General features: G+C 45.6%; 1 protein-coding gene across 1 annotated transcript in view; it reads left to right on the top strand.

Annotated features, from left to right (window-relative positions):
- Positions 1-19111, top strand: part of TNFSF10 (TNF superfamily member 10) — a 33922-nt gene that overhangs the window by 11097 nt on the left and 3714 nt on the right. The window contains exons 3-5 of the mRNA XM_030216149.1: positions 14875-15033; positions 17321-17366; positions 18856-18975. Of these exons, the coding sequence (XP_030072009.1) occupies positions 14875-15033; positions 17321-17366; positions 18856-18975 (325 nt within the window). The remainder of the gene's footprint in view (positions 1-14874; positions 15034-17320; positions 17367-18855; positions 18976-19111) is intronic.

Below are 19111 nucleotides of genomic sequence, written 5' to 3'. Positions count from 1 at the left end.
TCGTTTTGCTTTTTGGAATCTTTTTTCTAGGTTGGTAATTGCCCCAGTAATTCGCCGCTCCCGTTTAGCTGTGAATGCTATAATTGCCCCTCTTAATACTGCTTTCGCTGCTTGCCAAAACAGGGATGGCTGATTTTTGTGGGCTGCATTAAACTTCTCATATTCCTCCCAACTTTCTTGTATATATCTTGCGAATTCCTTATCTGCAGCCAAATATGCTGGGAAACGCCAACCCGCCCCACCTCGGGATGTTTCTGGGTCCATCAAGTCTATCCATGTCATCGCGTGGTCGGAAACCTCTTCTGGTCCTATCACTGCGTCTACTACCTTGTGGAACATGCTCTGGTCTACAAGGATATAATCTATCCTTGACCAGCTGCCATGCGCCCGCGACAAGTGGGTGTAGTCTCGTGAGTCTGGGTGTAGGGTCCGCCACGCGTCCACCAAATTTAGTGATTGCATGAACTGTGGAAGGGCTCTCGATCTTGCTCCCCCCCCTGTTAGCCCGTCTAGGTGCTGAGCAATCTAATGTTGGATCTGCTACAAGATTGAAATCTCCCATTATTATTAGAGGAACAGCTCTGCGGGAGAGACAGCGCTGGGCCACCCGCTCATAGAATGATTTGTTGAATAGATTCGGCCCATACAATGCTACCATCATATATTCTTGGTGTTGAATCCACAAATGGACCATCAGGAATCTCCCCTGGGGGTCTCTCTCTATAACTTCTGATTTGGCTACTAGTCCCTTGCGAATCAAAATGGCCACCCCTTTGCTTCTCCCCTCAGCGGGAATCGCATGTACTTCTCCTACCCATGCACGTTTCAATTTCTGGTGCTCTTCTGTGGTGAGGCGGGTTTCCTGTAAGCAGGCCACGTCCGCTCTGTGTTTTTTAAGGGCCGCTAATATTTTTGTTCTTTTAATTGGGGATGAAATACCCCCCACGTTCCATGTGAGGAACCGGACCGAGTTGTTCTTAGTCATTGCTATGCCCAGTGGTCATGTAACGGTGAAATTTCCTAGATGTGCGGAACTCCGGGGCCCAGCTCCACCCGTGTCCCTTCCTATCTAACCAATTAGCTCCTGAGTCATGTTCTATTGACCTTTCCCCCTCCTTGTGTCCAGCTTTTTGCCGCTCTCTAAGTCTATCCCAGAAATCTTTGCACGCTACTTTCCCTCCCTCTTCCCCTTCTCTCTTACCCCCCTTCCCCCCCCCTCCGACCGCCCTCCCTCCCTTTCCTCCCTCTCTCACTTATCTCCAACCTTGCACTCCCCTCTCTTATCCTAGATCGGGTGTGCAGAGTCAACAATGGTAGGGCCTCCTCCCTCCCCCTCCCCCTCCACACTCTGTTAAACACAGCAATCCACAACTGAAACATAGCCATCTCTCTCTGTAGGAAAAAGCATAGCGCTGTGAATTGCTCCATACATTACTTACAATTTATTACTTAGTTATTCAACCAACGATCTGCCATCCAACCGGGACTTAACTTTGGTACACAGGGCATTCTAGCTCCTGAAGCGTTATATTATGTTCTTCAAACTGTCACTTCACCCCTGCTCTGAGCTTTTGTAATCCTGGCTTTGGAGCGCTTCCTGAGCTTCTGCTGGGGAATTGAAAATTCTCCAAGTGCCTTCCATATTAATTTTTAGTTGTGCGGGGTATAGTAGCAAAAACCGCTGATTCCTCTCTGTAAGTTGCCTGCAGATTGGGGTGAAAGCTTTCCTGCGTTCCTGCAAGGCCTGGGAATAGTCCTGAAACACTTTAATACTAGCTCCTTCCAAGTTCAAGGAATCCCATTTCAAACGTGCTCCCCGTAGAATTTCTTCTTTGTGCACAAAATTATGCACCTTGACAATCACGGCTCTTGGTCGGGTTCCATTGTTAATTCTTTTCCCCAATCTGTGAGCCCTTTCCAGGCAGAGCGGCCCCATGCTGTCAGAAAGGGCGAATTCTGATTTTAGCCAGCGCTCTAATTGTTCTGTCAGGGAGCGGTCCGGTATCGACTCCGGGACACCGATAAGTCTCAGGTTGGACCTTCGAGACCTATTCTCGAGGTCATCCAGCTTCGCTGCATGTGATTTCAGTTCTTTTTGCATCTCCTGCATTGACGCCGCCGCTATTACTCCGGCGTCCTCTACCTCCGATACTCGTGTCTCAAGCTCACCTGTTCTTTTGGTTGTTTCACCAAGCTGCGTCTCCACACTTGCCAGCCGCTCGGCGATTTGCTTCAGTTGCGGCTCCAGAGCGGTCTTTACCGCTTCTGTGAGTTGTTCAAGCTGTGCCTGATGGAACCGCGGCACTGGGTCTGCTGCCGGGCTCGGCGCCATCTTGTTTTCACCGATCCCTCGCTGCTTCTCGGGTTCTTTTTTCGCTGTTTTCCCGGTCATCGCTCTGGTTTCACGAATAATGTAAGAGTCCATGTGTCTTGAATCTGCTCCTATTCACGCTCCCTTGTTTTCTAGCGAGTCAATCCAGTTTATGGAGGGTTTGAGGGAGGGAGAGCCCGAGAGTGAAGAAGGCTGCGACCTCTTCCCTCAGCCCATCACGTGACTCTCCAAGGAAACTAATTTAAAGAAAGCTGCACATGATGTCAGAAAGATGGTTAAATATTATATCACCTAGGGAAGGAATGATACATGACTATTTTGGGCTGGGGGAGCACATCATACCCATTGACTTGGCAGTAAGAGCTCCCAGTGGTAACCAGGCAGTGATTACCGCTGGGTAACCCCATGTGGAAATATTTTTTAAATATTTCTGCTACTACTAGATGGACTAGAAGCTGGCAAACTGGAACAGATAGACTGGAACAAGCTGGAACAGACGGGTTGGAACAGGCTGGAGCAGATGGACTGGAACAAGCTGGAACAGACGGGTTGGAACAGGCTGGAGCAGATGAGCTGGAACAAGCTGGAATGGGCTGGGACAAGCTGGAACAAGCCGGAACAAGCTGGAACAGACGGATTGCAACAGGCTGGAGCAGGAGAGCAGGAACAAGCTGGAAAGGGCTGGAACAAGCTGGAGCAAGCAATGCACTTAAGAGAACTCGGCCGCAGTACTGTCCGTATCAAAAACAGATCAAGAGACTAGATTCTCCACTTTTCTTAAAAAAACAAAATCCAAAGACGAATAAAATGGAGGACTCGTCAGGGGGGCTGGTGGGAAGCAGCAAGCGCAGGTCTCCCCCTGTTCCGGGTCTCAGCACAAACGGTAACGCACCGGAACTCACAACCGTCTCCCAGCCTGCCCGAGAGCACTTGCAACTACTCTGGTGCCATGTTGGGCCGGCGGTCGTTCCGGGTTGCAACGTGGCAAGCCTTTAGTAAAAGGGTCCCTAAGTTCTCCCATAGATCTCTATTTACAGTGGTGGAAATAAGTATTTGATCCCTTGCTGATTTTGTAAGTTTGCCCACTGACAAAGACATGAGCAGCCCATAATTGAAGGGTAGGTTATTGGTAACAGTGAGAGATAGCACATCACAAATTAAATCCGGAAAATCACATTGTGGAAAGTATATGAATTTATTTGCATTCTGCAGAGGGAAATAAGTATTTGATCCCCCACCAACCAGTAAGAGATCTGGCCCCTACAGACCAGGTAGATGCTCCAAATCAACTCGTTACCTGCATGACAGACAGCTGTCGGCAATGGTCACCTGTATGAAAGACACCTGTCCACAGACTCAGTGAATCAGTCAGACTCTAACCTCTACAAATGGCCAAGAGCAAGGAGCTGTCTAAGGATGTCAGGGACAAGATCATACACCTGCACAAGGCTGGAATGGGCTACAAAACCATCAGTAAGACGCTGGGCGAGAAGGAGACAACTGTTGGTGCCATAGTAAGAAAATGGAAGAAGTACAAAATGACTGTCAATCGACAAAGATCTGGGGCTCCACGCAAAATCTCACCTCGTGGGGTATCCTTGATCATGAGGAAGGTTAGAAATCAGCCTACAACTACAAGGGGGGAACTTGTCAATGATCTCAAGGCAGCTGGGACCACTGTCACCACGAAAACCATTGGTAACACATTACGACATAACGGATTGCAATCCTGCAGTGCCCGCAAGGTCCCCCTGCTCCGGAAGGCACATGTGACGGCCCGTCTGAAGTTTGCCAGTGAACACCTGGATGATGCCGAGAGTGATTGGGAGAAGGTGCTGTGGTCAGATGAGACAAAAATTGAGCTCTTTGGCATGAACTCAACTCGCCGTGTTTGGAGGAAGAGAAATGCTGCCTATGACCCAAAGAACACCGTCCCCACTGTCAAGCATGGAGGTGGAAATGTTATGTTTTGGGGGTGTTTCTCTGCTAAGGGCACAGGACTACTTCACCGCATCAATGGGAGAATGGATGGGGCCATGTACCGTACAATTCTGAGTGACAACCTCCTTCCCTCCGCCAGGGCCTTAAAAATGGGTCGTGGCTGGGTCTTCCAGCACGACAATGACCCAAAACATACAGCCAAGGCAACAAAGGAGTGGCTCAGGAAGAAGCACATTAGGGTCATGGAGTGGCCTAGCCAGTCACCAGACCTTAATCCCATTGAAAACTTATGGAGGGAGCTGAAGCTGCGAGTTGCCAAGCGACAGCCCAGAACTCTTAATGATTTAGAGATGATCTGCAAAGAGGAGTGGACCAAAATTCCTCCTGACATGTGTGCAAACCTCATCATCAACTACAGAAGACGTCTGACCGCTGTGCTTGCCAACAAGGGTTTTGCCACCAAGTATTAGGTCTTGTTTGCCAGAGGGATTAAATACTTATTTCCCTCTGCAGAATGCAAATAAATTCATATACTTTCCACAATGTGATTTTCCGGATTTAATTTGTGATGTGCTATCTCTCACTGTTACCAATAACCTACCCTTCAATTATGGGCTGCTCATGTCTTTGTCAGTGGGCAAACTTACAAAATCAGCAAGGGATCAAATACTTATTTCCACCACTGTAGCTATTATTTAATTAAATTACTATTGTGAGGGTATTATTTTTTTTAAATACTGTGTTTGATTTTTTTTTTCTGAGTTCTGGCTCTAGTCTAGCTATTCTAACTGGTCAGGAGCCGTTCCTGGCCAGTTAAATAGCGTTGAATATCAAGGGGCTCGTATCCAATTAGAAAACACGTACAAAGTTCACTCAGACAAGTGTTGGATATAAATCCACCTGCTATGGCACGCACTGTAAACACTGCTGCTGCACTAAGGTTAAAATAAAATGGACTGAGTTATCCAGTAATCTTCTTGGCTAGATGTGCAAATGTACTTTGGAAGCTGAGTTGGAAAACAGTGTTGGAGAAAAATATAACTGAGCTTTTTTTTTTTTCTCTGCTTGTCAACACGATGGTATCTTTTCACAGTAAACCTTGGTGATGGCCAAATGAAGTTAGGTCCCATAAAGTACATCTTGTGTAACATTGGATACAACAAAGGCCACCCTAACAAATCCTCCTTCTCTCAATTTTGATGTCTCCCAAACAATTTGTTCTCATGATCTTGCTTAGAAGAATGTTTTTTTTTAAGTGGAGGAGTAGCTTAATGCTTAGATCACTGGCCTGAGAACTAGGGAAGCCTGGTTCAAATCCATTTCGAGCTTCTCGTGGCCTTAAGCAAGTCATATAACCTTCCAATGCCTAAAGTTAAAAAGGAATTAGAAAATGCTTACTGTACCTGAAAATCCCCCCTCCCCTCCCCTCTTTACTATGCCTGCAAATAAAAAAAAAAGTCACCAAAAGTTACAAAAAATGAGAATCATACAGGTTAAATTATCATAAACATATGATAACTGACATTATTCCTGTCTGCCCCTTTTCAGCCTCAATTCATGTCCTCTTGTTCTACCGCCTTCCCATCTCTGGAAAAGGTTTGTTTGCGGATTATCATATCACCCCTGTTTGTCCTTTCCTCCAGGGTGTACATGTTCTGGTCAGTAAGTCTCTCCTCGAATGGCCTACAACACGAATTCCAGACCATTTTCATCACTTTTCTCTGAACCACTTCAAGTCTTTTTACATCCTTAGTAAGATATGGCCTCCAAAATTGAACACAGTACTCTAAGTGGGGCCTCACCAATGATTTGTAGAGGGGCATCGCCACCTCCTTTCTTCTACTGGTTATACCCCCCTCTATGCAGCCTAACATCCTTCTGGCGATGACCACCCACTTGTGACATCATTTTGTCACCTTCAGATCCTCGGACACCATCACCCCAAGGTCCATCTCCTGAGCCAAGCTTACCAATCTCTTCCCTCCTATCTGGTGTATCTCTTATGGATTTCTGCACCCCACGGGCATCACTCTGCACTTCTTGGCATTAAATTTTGACCATCCTTCCAACCTTTGGAGATCCCTTCAAATGGTTTCTGCTCTCTCCGTGAGGGAGTTCTACTGCAGGGCACTCATGCTTATGAGCTACTTGAGTGTATAAGCGTGCAGAAGGCTGTCACTTTTGTGGGTAAGTGCACGCTTATATAACTTAATGCCAAAACAACGAAGAAACTATTCTGTAAGGGAGGGGACAAGTGGCATAGCACGTAAATGCAAGGGGGCTTTCATATGGATGGGGCTTCCTCTTACATGCACAGCTTACAGAATATATGTGCACTCTTGCAGCATTTGGACATCCTCAGTTGTACCAGGTCAATGGCTGGTATAACCGCTGGAGCGTACACATTAAGTGCACCGATACCAGGTCAAGCTAGTATTCTGTAATGGAATCTGGGCACCCAGGAGCCGATATACAATAGGCTCTCACTGTGTGGTATTGTGCAGTTAAAAGAAGATGTCAAGTTATAGAATTGCTCCCTCTGGATGTTTGTTTATTTAAAAACTAGTAACGAAGGCCCGTTTCAAATCGCAATGAAACGGGCGCTAGCAAGGCTCCCCTCCGTCCCTTTGTGTCTCCGTGTGTCGCCGGCCCCCCTGCAGCCTCCGCCGAAGGCCCCCCCACCCCACTGACCTGCCGAAGTAACGTGTGCTCCGCCCTCGACGTCATCGCGTTTTGACGCGAGGGCGGAGCAGAGCTACAGTGCAGTACAACGTTGGAGCTGAGAATGTGCTCCGCCCTCGACGTCATAACATTTGACGCGAGGGCGGGGCCCACAGACTGTGATTTTGTGTGGCTTCAGAGCTTCGAACTTACGAACCTGGCTTCAGTGACGTCAGTGCAAATAGAACGTTGAGGGTGAGTTTTATATATATAGATAATGGCTATTCCATATACCCGCGGTTTTGAGTAGATTATAGTAAGGACATAGTCAATATTTAAATTAGGAAAGGGAAAGGTGATGGGATTTGATGTACTGCCTTTCTGTGCTTACAATCAAAGCAGTTTGCATATTATATACAGGTACTTATTTGGTACCTGGGGTAATAGAGGGTTAAGTGTCTTGCCCAGAGTCATAAGGAGCTGCAGTGGGAATTGAACCCAGTTTCCTATGTTCTCAGGCTGCCGCACTAACCACTAGGCTGGTCCACACCTAGAACATGATATAAAACCCTGACTGTTTAGCAAAGAAAATCAAAACAAACAGAATGGTTTAGAGTTTATTCCAACTTGCTAAACCACTTCAGCTGCCAGGGTAGAGCAGAGCGGTGTACAGGCTACAACAGAATATGAAACAGAAAGGAACTCCAGTAAAAAAAAAAAAAAATAGCAAAGTTACACAATCTCACAGAAAAAAAAGAAAGAGGAGATAGGCAAGAACAAGAGATATGGGAAACAAAAATGACCTCTAGCTGCTGGGCCTGGTCAGACTGACCTTCCAAAAGCCTCACGTTAGCTTTGAATCTCTTAAGAGAAAGGTCACTACCGGAGAGAGAGAGGGAGATGTGATGGAAGGACAAAAAGTTGATCATTAAGAGGGGTCTTTTACTAAGGACCGCTCACGTTTTTGATGCGTGCTAAAATTGTGGGCGCGCTCAATGCATTCCTATTGGCGTCTCTAATGTTTAGCGCACCCCTCAATTTTTGCAAGCGCTAAAAACATGAGCGCACCTTAGTAAAAGATGCCCACAGAGAGTGGAGGACCCTAGCAGGTGAGTAAGGGAAAGTGAGTCAAGCAAGGTAATCATCTCATCTTTTCCCCTAAACCTACCTCTCCTCTCCCCCCTTTCTCTATTTCTGTGGATAACACTCTCATTCTCCCTGTCTCATCAGCTCGGAACCTTGGGGTCATCTTCGACTCCTCTCTCTCCTTCTCTGCTCACATTCAACAGATTTCCAAAACCTGTCGTTTCTTTCTCTATAACATCAGTAAAATCCGTCCCTTCATCTCTGAGCACTCTACCAGAACCCTTATCCACACTTCTCGTCTTGATTATTGTAACCTGCTTCTCACCGGCCTCTCTCTTAGCCATCTCTCTCCTCTTCAATCTGTCCAAAACTCTGCTGCGCGACTCATTTTCCGCCAAAGTCGCTATGCTCACATTAGCTCCCTGCTTAAGTCACTTCACTGGCTCCCTTTCCGTTTCCGTATTCAGTTCAAGCTTCTGTTATTGACCTATAAGTGTATTCACTCTGCCGCTCCCCATTACCTCTCCACTCTTGTCTCTCCCTCGGGTACTCCGTTCTGTAGATAAATCTCTCTTATCTGTCCCCTTCTCCTCTACTGCTAATTCTAGACTCCGCCCTTTTTGTCTTGCTGCACCTTACGCCTGGAATAGACTTCCCGAGCCTGTGCGTCTAGCCCCGTCTTTGGCCGTTTTCAAGTCCAAACTTACCCACCTCTTTACCACTGCTTTTGACTCCTAACCTCTACTCACTTGCCCTGTCCTTTACCTCGCCTATTTATTCGCCTACCCTTAATTGTTCTGTTTACCTGTCTTATCTAGATTGTGAGCTCTTTGAGCAGGGACTGTCTTTTTGTGTATGGTGTACAGCGCCGCGTATGCCTTGTAGTGCTATAGAAGTGATAAATAGTAGTAGTAGTAGTCAGGGAGGCCTACCCTGAGGGCCTTAAAGGTCAATATTGCTACTTTGTAGGTTAAGCGATATTCAACAGGTAACCAGTGGTGGCGTTTCAGTAATTCAGTAGTGTGGTCGATGTGATGAGCGTGACAGCAATCTTATGGCGGCATTTTGAAGAGTTTGCAGTTTTTTTCAGTGGCGAACAGGGTAGACCTGCGTAAACAATATTACAGAGGTGAAGGCGGGATGTAAAAAATGAAAGCATAAGTGCGCGGAAGTTCTGGAGATCAAAAATAAAAACAACAGTAGGAATAATTCCAAGCAGCAAAAAGGAAACACTTACGTTTTCTATTTCTGTTGATGGCTCTCTCATTCTCCCTGTCTCCTCAGCTCGAAACCTTGGGGTCATCTTTGACTCTTCTCTCTCCTTCTCTGCTCATATCCAGCAGACCGCCAAGACCTGTCGTTTCTTTCTTTACAACATTCGTAAAATCCGCCCCTTTCTTTCCGAGCACTCTACCAAAACCCTCATCCACACCCTTGTCACCTCTCGTTTAGACTACTGCAATCTGCTTCTTGCTGGCCTCCCACTTAGTCACCTCTCCCCTCTCCAGTCGGTTCAAAACTCTGCTGCCCGTCTCATCTTCCGCCAGGGTCGCTTTACTCATACTACCCCTCTCCTCAAGACCCTTCACTGGCTCCCTATCCGTTTTCGCATCCTGTTCAAACTTCTTCTACTAACCTATAAATGTACTCACTCTGCTGCTCCCCAGTATCTCTCCACACTTGTCCTTCCCTACACCCCTTCCCGTGCACTCCGCTCCATGGATAAATCCTTCTTATCTGTTCCCTTCTCCACTACTGCCAACTCCAGACTTCGTGCCTTCTGTCTCGCTGCACCCTACGCCTGGAATAAACTTCCCCTACGTCTTGCCCCATCCTTGGCCACCTTTAAATCTAGACTGAAAGCCCACCTCTTTAACATTGCTTTTCACTCGTAACCACTTGTAACCACTCGCCTCCACCTACCCTCCTCTCCTCCTTCCTGTACACACTAACTGATTTGATTTGCTTACTTTATTTTTTGTCTATTAGATTGTAAGCTCTTTGAGCAGGGACTGTCTTTCTTCTATGTTTGTGCAGCGCTGCGTACGCCTTGTAGCGCTATAGAAATGCTAAATAGTAGTAGTAGTAGTGGTGTTTAGTTTATGCAACACCAACGGACATTTTAATGATGCATTTAGATAACTGTGGATGAGAGAGGCATAATGGATATTCTGAAGTGTAGTCCAGTGGTTCCAAATTTGTCTTGGGGGCTCCCAGCCAGTCAGGTTTTCAGGATATCCATTCTGAATACTCATGAGATGTACTACCTCCTTTTCATGCAAATTTCTTTCCCCAAGTCAGGTTTTGGAACCCCTGTTCTAGACTCTTAGAAGGAAATTCTATAAGTGGGCATCTCCAGAGCTTATTCTATACCAATAACTGGGTGCCCAGATTCCATTGCAGAATATTAACATAGCCCAGTATCAGGATGTCGTACAATTACTCCAGTACAACTCATGTGACTCAAATCTACTTATTACTCCTCATGTATGTAACTCAATGGTAGATAGAATAATATGGAGTAAACCACTGTCGTATTCACTCATTGACTAATCATTTAGTTTTTATAGGGGAAAGTCTCATAAATAGTCACCGAGTAATTTTTTACTCACTCACTGGTGAGACCCCTTATGTGACAGTTTTGTAATCATCGACAAAACCCCCTTCCTCCCTACATATGCGCTTAATCTTAATTGAACATCAATATTTTTCTTTTTGTCAAACTTTTTTTCATTATTTTGTCTGTTTATTTTACGCATATATCTACAATCATAACATAGTAACATAGTAGATGACGGCAGAAAAAGACCTGCACGGTCCATCCAGTCTGCCCAAGAAGATAAATTCATATGTGCTACTTTTTTATTTGTACTGTCCTCTTCAGTGCACAGACCGTATAAGTCTGGCCAGCCCTATCCCCGCCTCACAACCACCAGCCCCGCCTCCCAACCACCAGCTCTGGCACAGACCCTATAAGTCTGCCCAGCACTATCCCTGCCTCCCACCACTGGCTCTGGCACAGACCGTATAAGTCTGCCCAGCACTATCCCCACCGCCCAACCACCAGCCCCGGCACAGACCGTATAAGTCTGCCCAGCACTAGTCCCGCCTCCCACCACCAGCTCTGGCACAGACCGTATAAGTCTGCCCAGCACTAGCCTCGCCTCCCAACCACCAGCTCTGCCACCCATTCTAGGCTAAGCTCCTGAGGATCCCTTCCTTTTGCACAGCATTCCTTTATGTTTATCCCACGCATGTTTGAATTCCGTTACCGTTTTCATCTCCACCACCTCCCGCGGGAGGGCATTCCAAGCATCCACCACCCTCTCCGTGAAAAAATACTTCCTGACATTCTTCTTGAGTCTGCCCCCCTTCAATCTCATTTCATGCCCTCTCGTTCTACCGCCTTCCCATCTCCGGAAAAGGTTTGTTTGCGGATTAATACCTTTCAAATATTTGAACGTCTGTATCATATCACCCCTGTTCCTCCTTTCCTCCAGGGTATACATGTTCAGGTCCGCAAATCTCTCCTCATACGTCTTGTAACGCAAATCCCAGACCATCCTCATAGTTTTTCTTTGCACCGCTTCAATTCTTTTTACATCCTTAGCAAGATACGGCCTCCAAAACTGAACACAATACTCCAGGTGGGGCCTCACCAACGACTTGTACAAGGGGCATCAACACCTCTTTTCTTCTGCTGGTCACACCTCTCTCTATACAGCCTAGTAACCTTCTAGCTACGGCCACCGCCTTGTCACACTGTTTCATCGCCTTCAGATCTTCAGATACTATCACCCCAAGATCCCTCTCCCCATCCGTACCTAGCAGACTCTCACCGCCTAACACATACGCCTCTCTTGGATTTCTACTCCCTAAGTGCATCAGTTTGCATTTCTTCGCATTGAATTTTAATTGCCAAACCTTAGACCATTCTTCTAGCTTTTTCAGATCCTTTTTCATGTTTTCCACTCCCTCCGGGGTGTCCACTGTGTTACAAATCTTAGTATCATTCGCAAATAGGCTACCTTCTAACCCTTCGGCAATGTCACTCACAAATATATTGAACAGAATCGGCCCCAGCACCGATCCCTGAGGCACTCCACTACTCACCTTTCCCTCCTCCGAGCGAACTCCATTCACCACCACCCTCTGGCGCCTGTCCGTCAACCAGTTCCTAATCCAGTTCACCACTTTGGGTCCTATCTTCAGCCCATCCAGTTTATTTAAGAGCCTCCTGTGGGGAACCGTGTCAAAAGCCTTGCTGAAATCTAAGTAGATTACATCTATAGCACGTCCACGGTTCAATTCTCCGGTCACCCAATCAAAGAATTCAATGAGATTCGTTTGGCACGATTTCCCTTTGGTAAAACCATGTTGTCTCGGATCTTGCAACTCATTTTCTTCCAGGAAATTCACTATCCTTTCCTTCAGCATCGCTTCCATTACTTTTCCAATAATCGAAGTGAGGCTTACCTGCCTGTAGTTTCCAGCTTCTTCCCTATCACCACTTTTGTGAAGAGGGACCACCTCCGCCGTTCTCCAATCCCTCTGAACCTCTCCCATTTCTAAGGATTTATTAAACAAATCTTTAAGAGGACCCGCCAGAACCTCTCTGAGCTCCCTCAATATCCTGGGTCCCATCCGGTCCCATGGCTTTGTCCACCTTTAGTTTTTCTAGTTGTTGATACACACTCTCTTCCGTGAACGGTGCTATATCCACTCCATTCTCAAATGAACTTTTGCCAGTCCATCGTGGTCCTTCTCCTGGATTTTCTTCAGTAAAAACAGAACAAAAGTATGTATTTAGCAAATTTGCCTTTTCTTCATCATTATCTACATAGCGGTTTGCAGTATCTTTTAGTCTCACAATTCCCTTTTTAGTCATTCTCCTTTCACTAATATACCTGAAGAAATTTTTGTCACCCCTCCTTACCTTTCTAGCCATTTGTTCTTCCGCTTGCGCTTTCGCCAGACGTACCTCTCTCTTGGCTTCTTTCAGTTTCCTCCGGTATTCCTCCCCGTGTTCCTCGTCTTGAGTTTTTTTGTATTTCTGGAATTTTTGTAATTCTAGTGATGGCAGGCCAATGATGGTCACTTATCTGGACTCATCCGGTGTGTTTCCTTGTCTTCACACCGTATTGTGGAGTCTTAACGCCCCAGATCTTAACACCCCGATAGGTGCCTGTTTCGCTATTCCTGCTTTATCAAGGGGAATGCAAGAGCATCGGGTCTCCACTGTGCCGTCTTCTTCTCCATATTATTCTATCTACCATAGAGTTACTTTCAATTACTCCAGCCATAGCCATAACTGCAGTCAGATAAATGCATCAAGGGTGCACATAGCATAGCATTCTGTGAATTACACGAATAAGTGAGGGACACGCCTATCTATTACCCATGTGCACATCCCTTTGCATTTACATGCTATAGCACTTACGCACCCAGCTGACACTTGTGCATGTAAAGGTGTGGTTATGTGCGTAATGGCTAGAATTCTGTATACTTCACTGTTAATTGTGCAACTTATATGCATAACTGCTAGTATTCTGTACATTTCACTGATAACTGTGCACGTACACACATAACTGTTAGCACTCTGTACATTCCACTGATAATAGTACACTTAGGGGGTCTTTTACTAAAGCTTAGCACGAGTTATCTGCAGCAGGGTCCATAGAAATAAAATGGGTCCTGCTGCAGATAACTCGAGCTAAGCTTTAGTAAAAGACCCCCTTACTCATGTAAGTGCTAGCATTCTGTACGTTTCACTGATAACTGTTCACTTACATGCGTAAGTGCTACTATATTGTACATTCCACTGATAATTGTAGTTACACGTGTAAGCGTTAGCATTCTGTACATTTCATTGATAATTGTGCACTTACATGCGTAAGTTCTAGTATTCTGTGCATTTCACTGATAATTGTGCACTGATGTGCATAAATGCTAGTATTCTGTACATTTACACATGCAAGGGATGTATGAATGTAGGCACCCAATTATAGAACTACCCTTTTGGTAGACAATTTGGGTAGGTTGCTAATAGAGATCAAACAAAATAAAACATGGAAAAGAAAATAAGATGATACCATTTTTATTGGACATAACTTAATACATTTCTTGATTAGCTTTCGAAGGTTGCCCTTCTTCGTCAGATCGGAAATAAGCAAATGTGCTAGCTGACAGTGTATATAAGTGAAAACATTCAAGCATTACTATGACAGTCTGACAGAGTGGGAGGAGGGGGGTGGGTAGGAAGTATGCATGGGGACATCAAAGCATATCATTGATATTCTAACAGGATGGGTGTGGATAGGTGAGGGGAGGGTGATCAACAGAGACATACAGCTTTATGGTTTATAATGGGCTAGGATATTTTAGGATATTTTAACATCCAACAGAAAGGACTTAACAAGGATCTGGGGTTCCTAGCCCATTATAAACCATAAAGCTGTATGTCTCTGTTGATCACCCTTCCCTCACCTATCCACACCCATCCTGTTAGAATATCAATGATATGCTTTGATGTCCCCATGCATACTTCCTACCCACCCCCCTCCTCCCACTCTGTCAGACTGTCATAGTAATGCTTGAATGTTTTCACTTATATACACTGTCAGCTAGCACATTTGCTTATTTCCGATCTGACGAAGAAGGGCAACCTTCGAAAGCTAATCAAGAAATGTATTAAGTTATGTCCAATAAAAAAGGTATCATCTTATTTTCTTTTCCATGTTTTATTTTGTTTGATTTCTATTGATAACCTTAAGAGTGGACTAACATGGCTACCACACTCCTCTACTGTATATCTAGGGAAATAAGCAAAGCACTATATTGATTTTCCAACACAGCTCCGAGAGTCGTGTTCCAGAAGCAACATTGCCTGTCTTGTTGACAAAGATCTGGGAACCTTCTTAAAAAGAGTGACCTCAAGGAATTTACAAGATGTAATGGACAACAGCGACCCCTGCTGGCAAGTAAAGTGGGAACTCCAAACATTAATTGAAAAGGTACCTCTTTCCCAATTGAAATGAATGTTTTATTTTACATTATATGGTATCTCTAGTATAATATATCTGTCCTTTTGTGTTTCTCTGGAAGAAAAAATAAATATGTAACCCTGTTTTGCTGGATTAAGTGTTGTCTGCAGTAATACAAAAAAAAAAAAAAAATACATGTTTTTCTTTCTAGTTCCAACTGTTGTTAACATTCACAAACTATTTCCTATAGCCAGTTATTTTTCAGAGGGTTATCCTAAATAAAGATAATTTTACAGTATAATAAAGTAGGTCTAAAGTGTCTATCATTCTGCCTACCTGTATATTTATATTTTGGTGAATTGCCCCTCAGTGGGTGGCAGTAAGTGCTCCCCGCTGCATGGCCACACGATAAGAGTAATCTTACTAAATGGCCATTTTTTAGGGGTTTTTTTATCGCTGCGGTAACAAGCACCCTGGTGCACAGGAAAAACAGCCCCTGCCGCTACTGCAGGGTCCTTTTTAACGCAGCTTGGTAAAAGCAGGGGCGTAGCCAGACCTCACGGTGGGAGGGGGCCAGAGCCCGAGGTTGGGGGCACATTTTGAGTACTGCCCCACAGCCACGCCTCACCTCGCCTCCTTGCCCCCCTCTGCCTCACCTCGCTCCCCCCCACTGCCTCACCTCGCCTCGCCCCCTCACAAACAAATACTTTTACTGGTGGGTGTCCCCAACCCCCACCAGCTGAAGCCTTCTTCAGCATGGTCTCCAGCGCAGCCGCGTTCGCTGCCTGCCCTTTCTTCTTGCTCCTCCTGTGCATGCTGACACTGAGCATCAGCGTGCACAGGAGGAGCAAGAAGAAAGTAGAGCAGTGGCAAGCCACGAACGCGGCTGCGCCGGAGACTGCTGAGCGTCAGCGTGCACAAGAGGAGCAAGAAGAAAGAAGAGCAGTGGCAAGCCACGAACGCGGCTGCGCCGGAGACTGCTGAGCGTCAGCGTGCACAAGAGGAGCAAGAAGAAAGAAGAGCAGTGGCAAGCCACGAACGCGGCTGCGCCGGAGACCGCTGAGCGTCAGCGTGCACAAGAGGAGCAAGAAGAAAGAAGAGCAGGGGGCAGGCAGCGAACGCGGCTGCGCCGGAGACCACGCTGAAGAATGCTTCGACTGGGGACCCTCGCCAGCCAAACCAGGGACACAGATGAAATTTGCAGGGGCCCAGGCCCCCGTGGCCCCCCCTATAGCTATGCCCCCGGGTAAAAGGACCTCTTTGAGCACTCTGCAAAAACTTACTGCTCGTTTTCATCATCTCCAGCCTCCATAGCTAACAACTTCGGACAGGGAAGACAGTGTCTGATAAGAATGTGTCACTTACGGTTTATGGTTTACTTTATGTGATATAGCAGCACATCACAATACTTGAATCCAACAAACCCCCACCGGCCAAGGATTGTTAAAATAGATACACAAACAAATGACTTAAGCCAAACATCAAACATTTGCTGTAAGCAGAAGGGGGTTGATATTCACTCAGCTTAAATGATCATTGGTCTACCACTGAATCTGCAACACTTAAAAAGACTGAGTTGTGTCTTCTGTGTCATCTCTGCTTACTACTACTACTACTTAACATTTCTAGAGCGCTACTAGGGTTGCGCAGCGCTGTACAAATTAATAACTAAGGACGGTCCCTGCTCAGAAGAGCTTACAATCTAAAGGACGAAATGTCAAGTTGGGGTAGTCTAGATTTCCTGAGTAGAGGTATGGTGATTAGGTGCTGAAAGCGACATTGAGCAATGATTTGAAGATGGGTAGGGAGGGGGCCTGGCGTATGGGCTCAGGGAGTTTGTTCCAAACATGGGGTGAGGCGAGGCAGAAAGGGCGAAGCCTAGAGTTGGCGGTGGTGGAGAAGGGTACTGAAAGGAGGGATTTGTCTTGAGAGCGGAGGTTACGGGCAGGGACGTAAGGGGAGATGAGGGTAGAGAGGTAGGGAGGGGCTGCAGATCGAGTGCATTTGTAGGTTCGTAGGAGAAGCTTGAACTGTATGCGGTACCTGATCGGAAGCCAGTGAAGTGACTTGAGGAGAGGGGTGATATGAGTAAATTGGTCCAGGCGGAAGATAAGACGTGCGGCAGAGTTCTGGATGGACTGAAGGGGGGATAGGTGGCTAAGTGGGAGGCCGGTGAGGAGTAGGTTACAGTAGTCAAGGCGAGAGTTAATGAGAGAGTGGACGAGAGTTCGGGTGGTGTGCTCAGAGAGGAAGGGGCGAATTTTGCTAATGTTGTAGATGTTGCTAATGTTGTTTACAATTTTTGGTGTGCTTGCAGGTGCTAAGGAAAAGCTATCAAGCTGAGATATCTTCTGCTGTGAAAGGTATTGATATTATTATTATTTTTTTTTTTTTGTAATCTATGAATTGAAACAGCAGGCTGTCATCGTGACACATTGTGTAGAGATGATTATGTAGCCGTTGCATTTCCGATATTCTTAGGACTGTTCTCCTCAGTAATAACTTCGTTTCACAGTTCTGCAGTGAATCGTATGGAAATGCGAAGGAGAACGGGGCATTATAAATCGGTCTGCTCGGCCAGAAACCCAACATTTTGCAGAAAAGTCTGCAGAGAGCCGTCACGTCTCCATTGTTCTCTTTTATGTGACTAACAAATATCAATCGATAGTATTTCCTGCCATCCTGTCCTGTCTCTCTTGTGTCCGTTTATATGAGAATTTTCTGCGGAGCTTTGCTGAAATTGCTTACCTGACCCCCAGTAAACACTAACCACTATGTTCTTGTCCCCTTTTTGTAAAAAAAAAACAACAACTTTTATTTATATCAGCTCAGATTATTTATTTATTAGGATTTATTTACCGCCTTTTTGAAGGAATTCACTCAAGGCTGTGTAAAGAATAGATCAAATATGAGCAATAGACAGTTACAGCAGTAAAAATATTCAAAAAACAATACAAAGATAATGTAGCATGTAATTTCTTACTCCCACGGTTCAGAGCACTGACAAGCATCTGCTGACTTTTATAAAGCCTGTAATATGCAGTCATTGCTGCAAAGTGCCCGGCAAAATTCACATTATGAGGGACTGACTGATGCAATCCTGAGTCTACCCACCACATCGCATTGTAGTCCTTTAATTACAGAAACTGGAGCTGCAATTCATAGTACAGAATGACACGGGGACAAAGTTTGTCCACATCCCTGCCCTGCCCCCGTGGGTTCTGTCTCCACCCCCGCCCCGTCCCTGCAGATTCTGTCTCCATCCCCGCCCCATCTCCGCAGGCCCTGTTTCCATCCCCGCCCCGGTGGCTCTGTCCTCATCTACAGAAGCCTTGAACACTTACGATTTTATATTTAAATCTTTTTATTAAAGTATAATAAGGAACAATATGCTGTGCAACTGTTGTGTATAAATTACAAATAGAAAAGAATAATAACAATGAGCAGCTGTAATAACCCTCCTTCCCACCACCACCCTCTACCCTTCCAACTAGAAAATGACACGGGGGACAAAGTTTGTCCCCATCCCTGTCCCGTCCCCATGAGCTCTGTCCCCATCCTCACGGTTACTGCGGTTCCCCATCCCCGTGTCATTCTCTAATTCATAGGTCCAGTGGGGTAAATTCAGTCAGTCTCATGGGGCATGAAGCTGTCTGCTCACTCTGTCATCTAACAGAAAGTTGACAATTATTCCTGTCACGTTCAGCTTTCCATCAGCATTTATTGATCTAGATAAATCCTGCTTGTCTTAGAGTCCCCTGTAATGCCAAATGTTTCATTTCCTGCTTATTCCCCCTAGGTCTCATCTGAGAAACCCCCAACATTTTCTTTTCTTTCTTTTCTCTCACCCAGGGGAAATTTCTCAAATTCTTCTACATTTAGCTGGTGACAAACCAAACTTTCATCTTCCTTCTCAGAGAATAGCAGCTCATCTCACAGGAAAGAATAGGACGGATGCTTCAGCAGTTGAACGTAAGATGCTTTTTAGAACATTTGATAAACAACAGTAGGAAATTAATTCATGCATAGGTGATCTGAGGAACTGATCTGGACTATAATAAAAAGCACCTCCAATGTTCTGAAGCTGACTCCTTGGCTTCACTGAAGT

This window comes from Microcaecilia unicolor, chromosome 10 (assembly GCF_901765095.1).
Source record: "Microcaecilia unicolor chromosome 10, aMicUni1.1, whole genome shotgun sequence".
In the NCBI taxonomy this organism is placed as follows: domain Eukaryota; kingdom Metazoa; phylum Chordata; class Amphibia; order Gymnophiona; family Siphonopidae; genus Microcaecilia; species Microcaecilia unicolor.
This window is presented reverse-complemented; position numbering and strand designations above follow the sequence as displayed.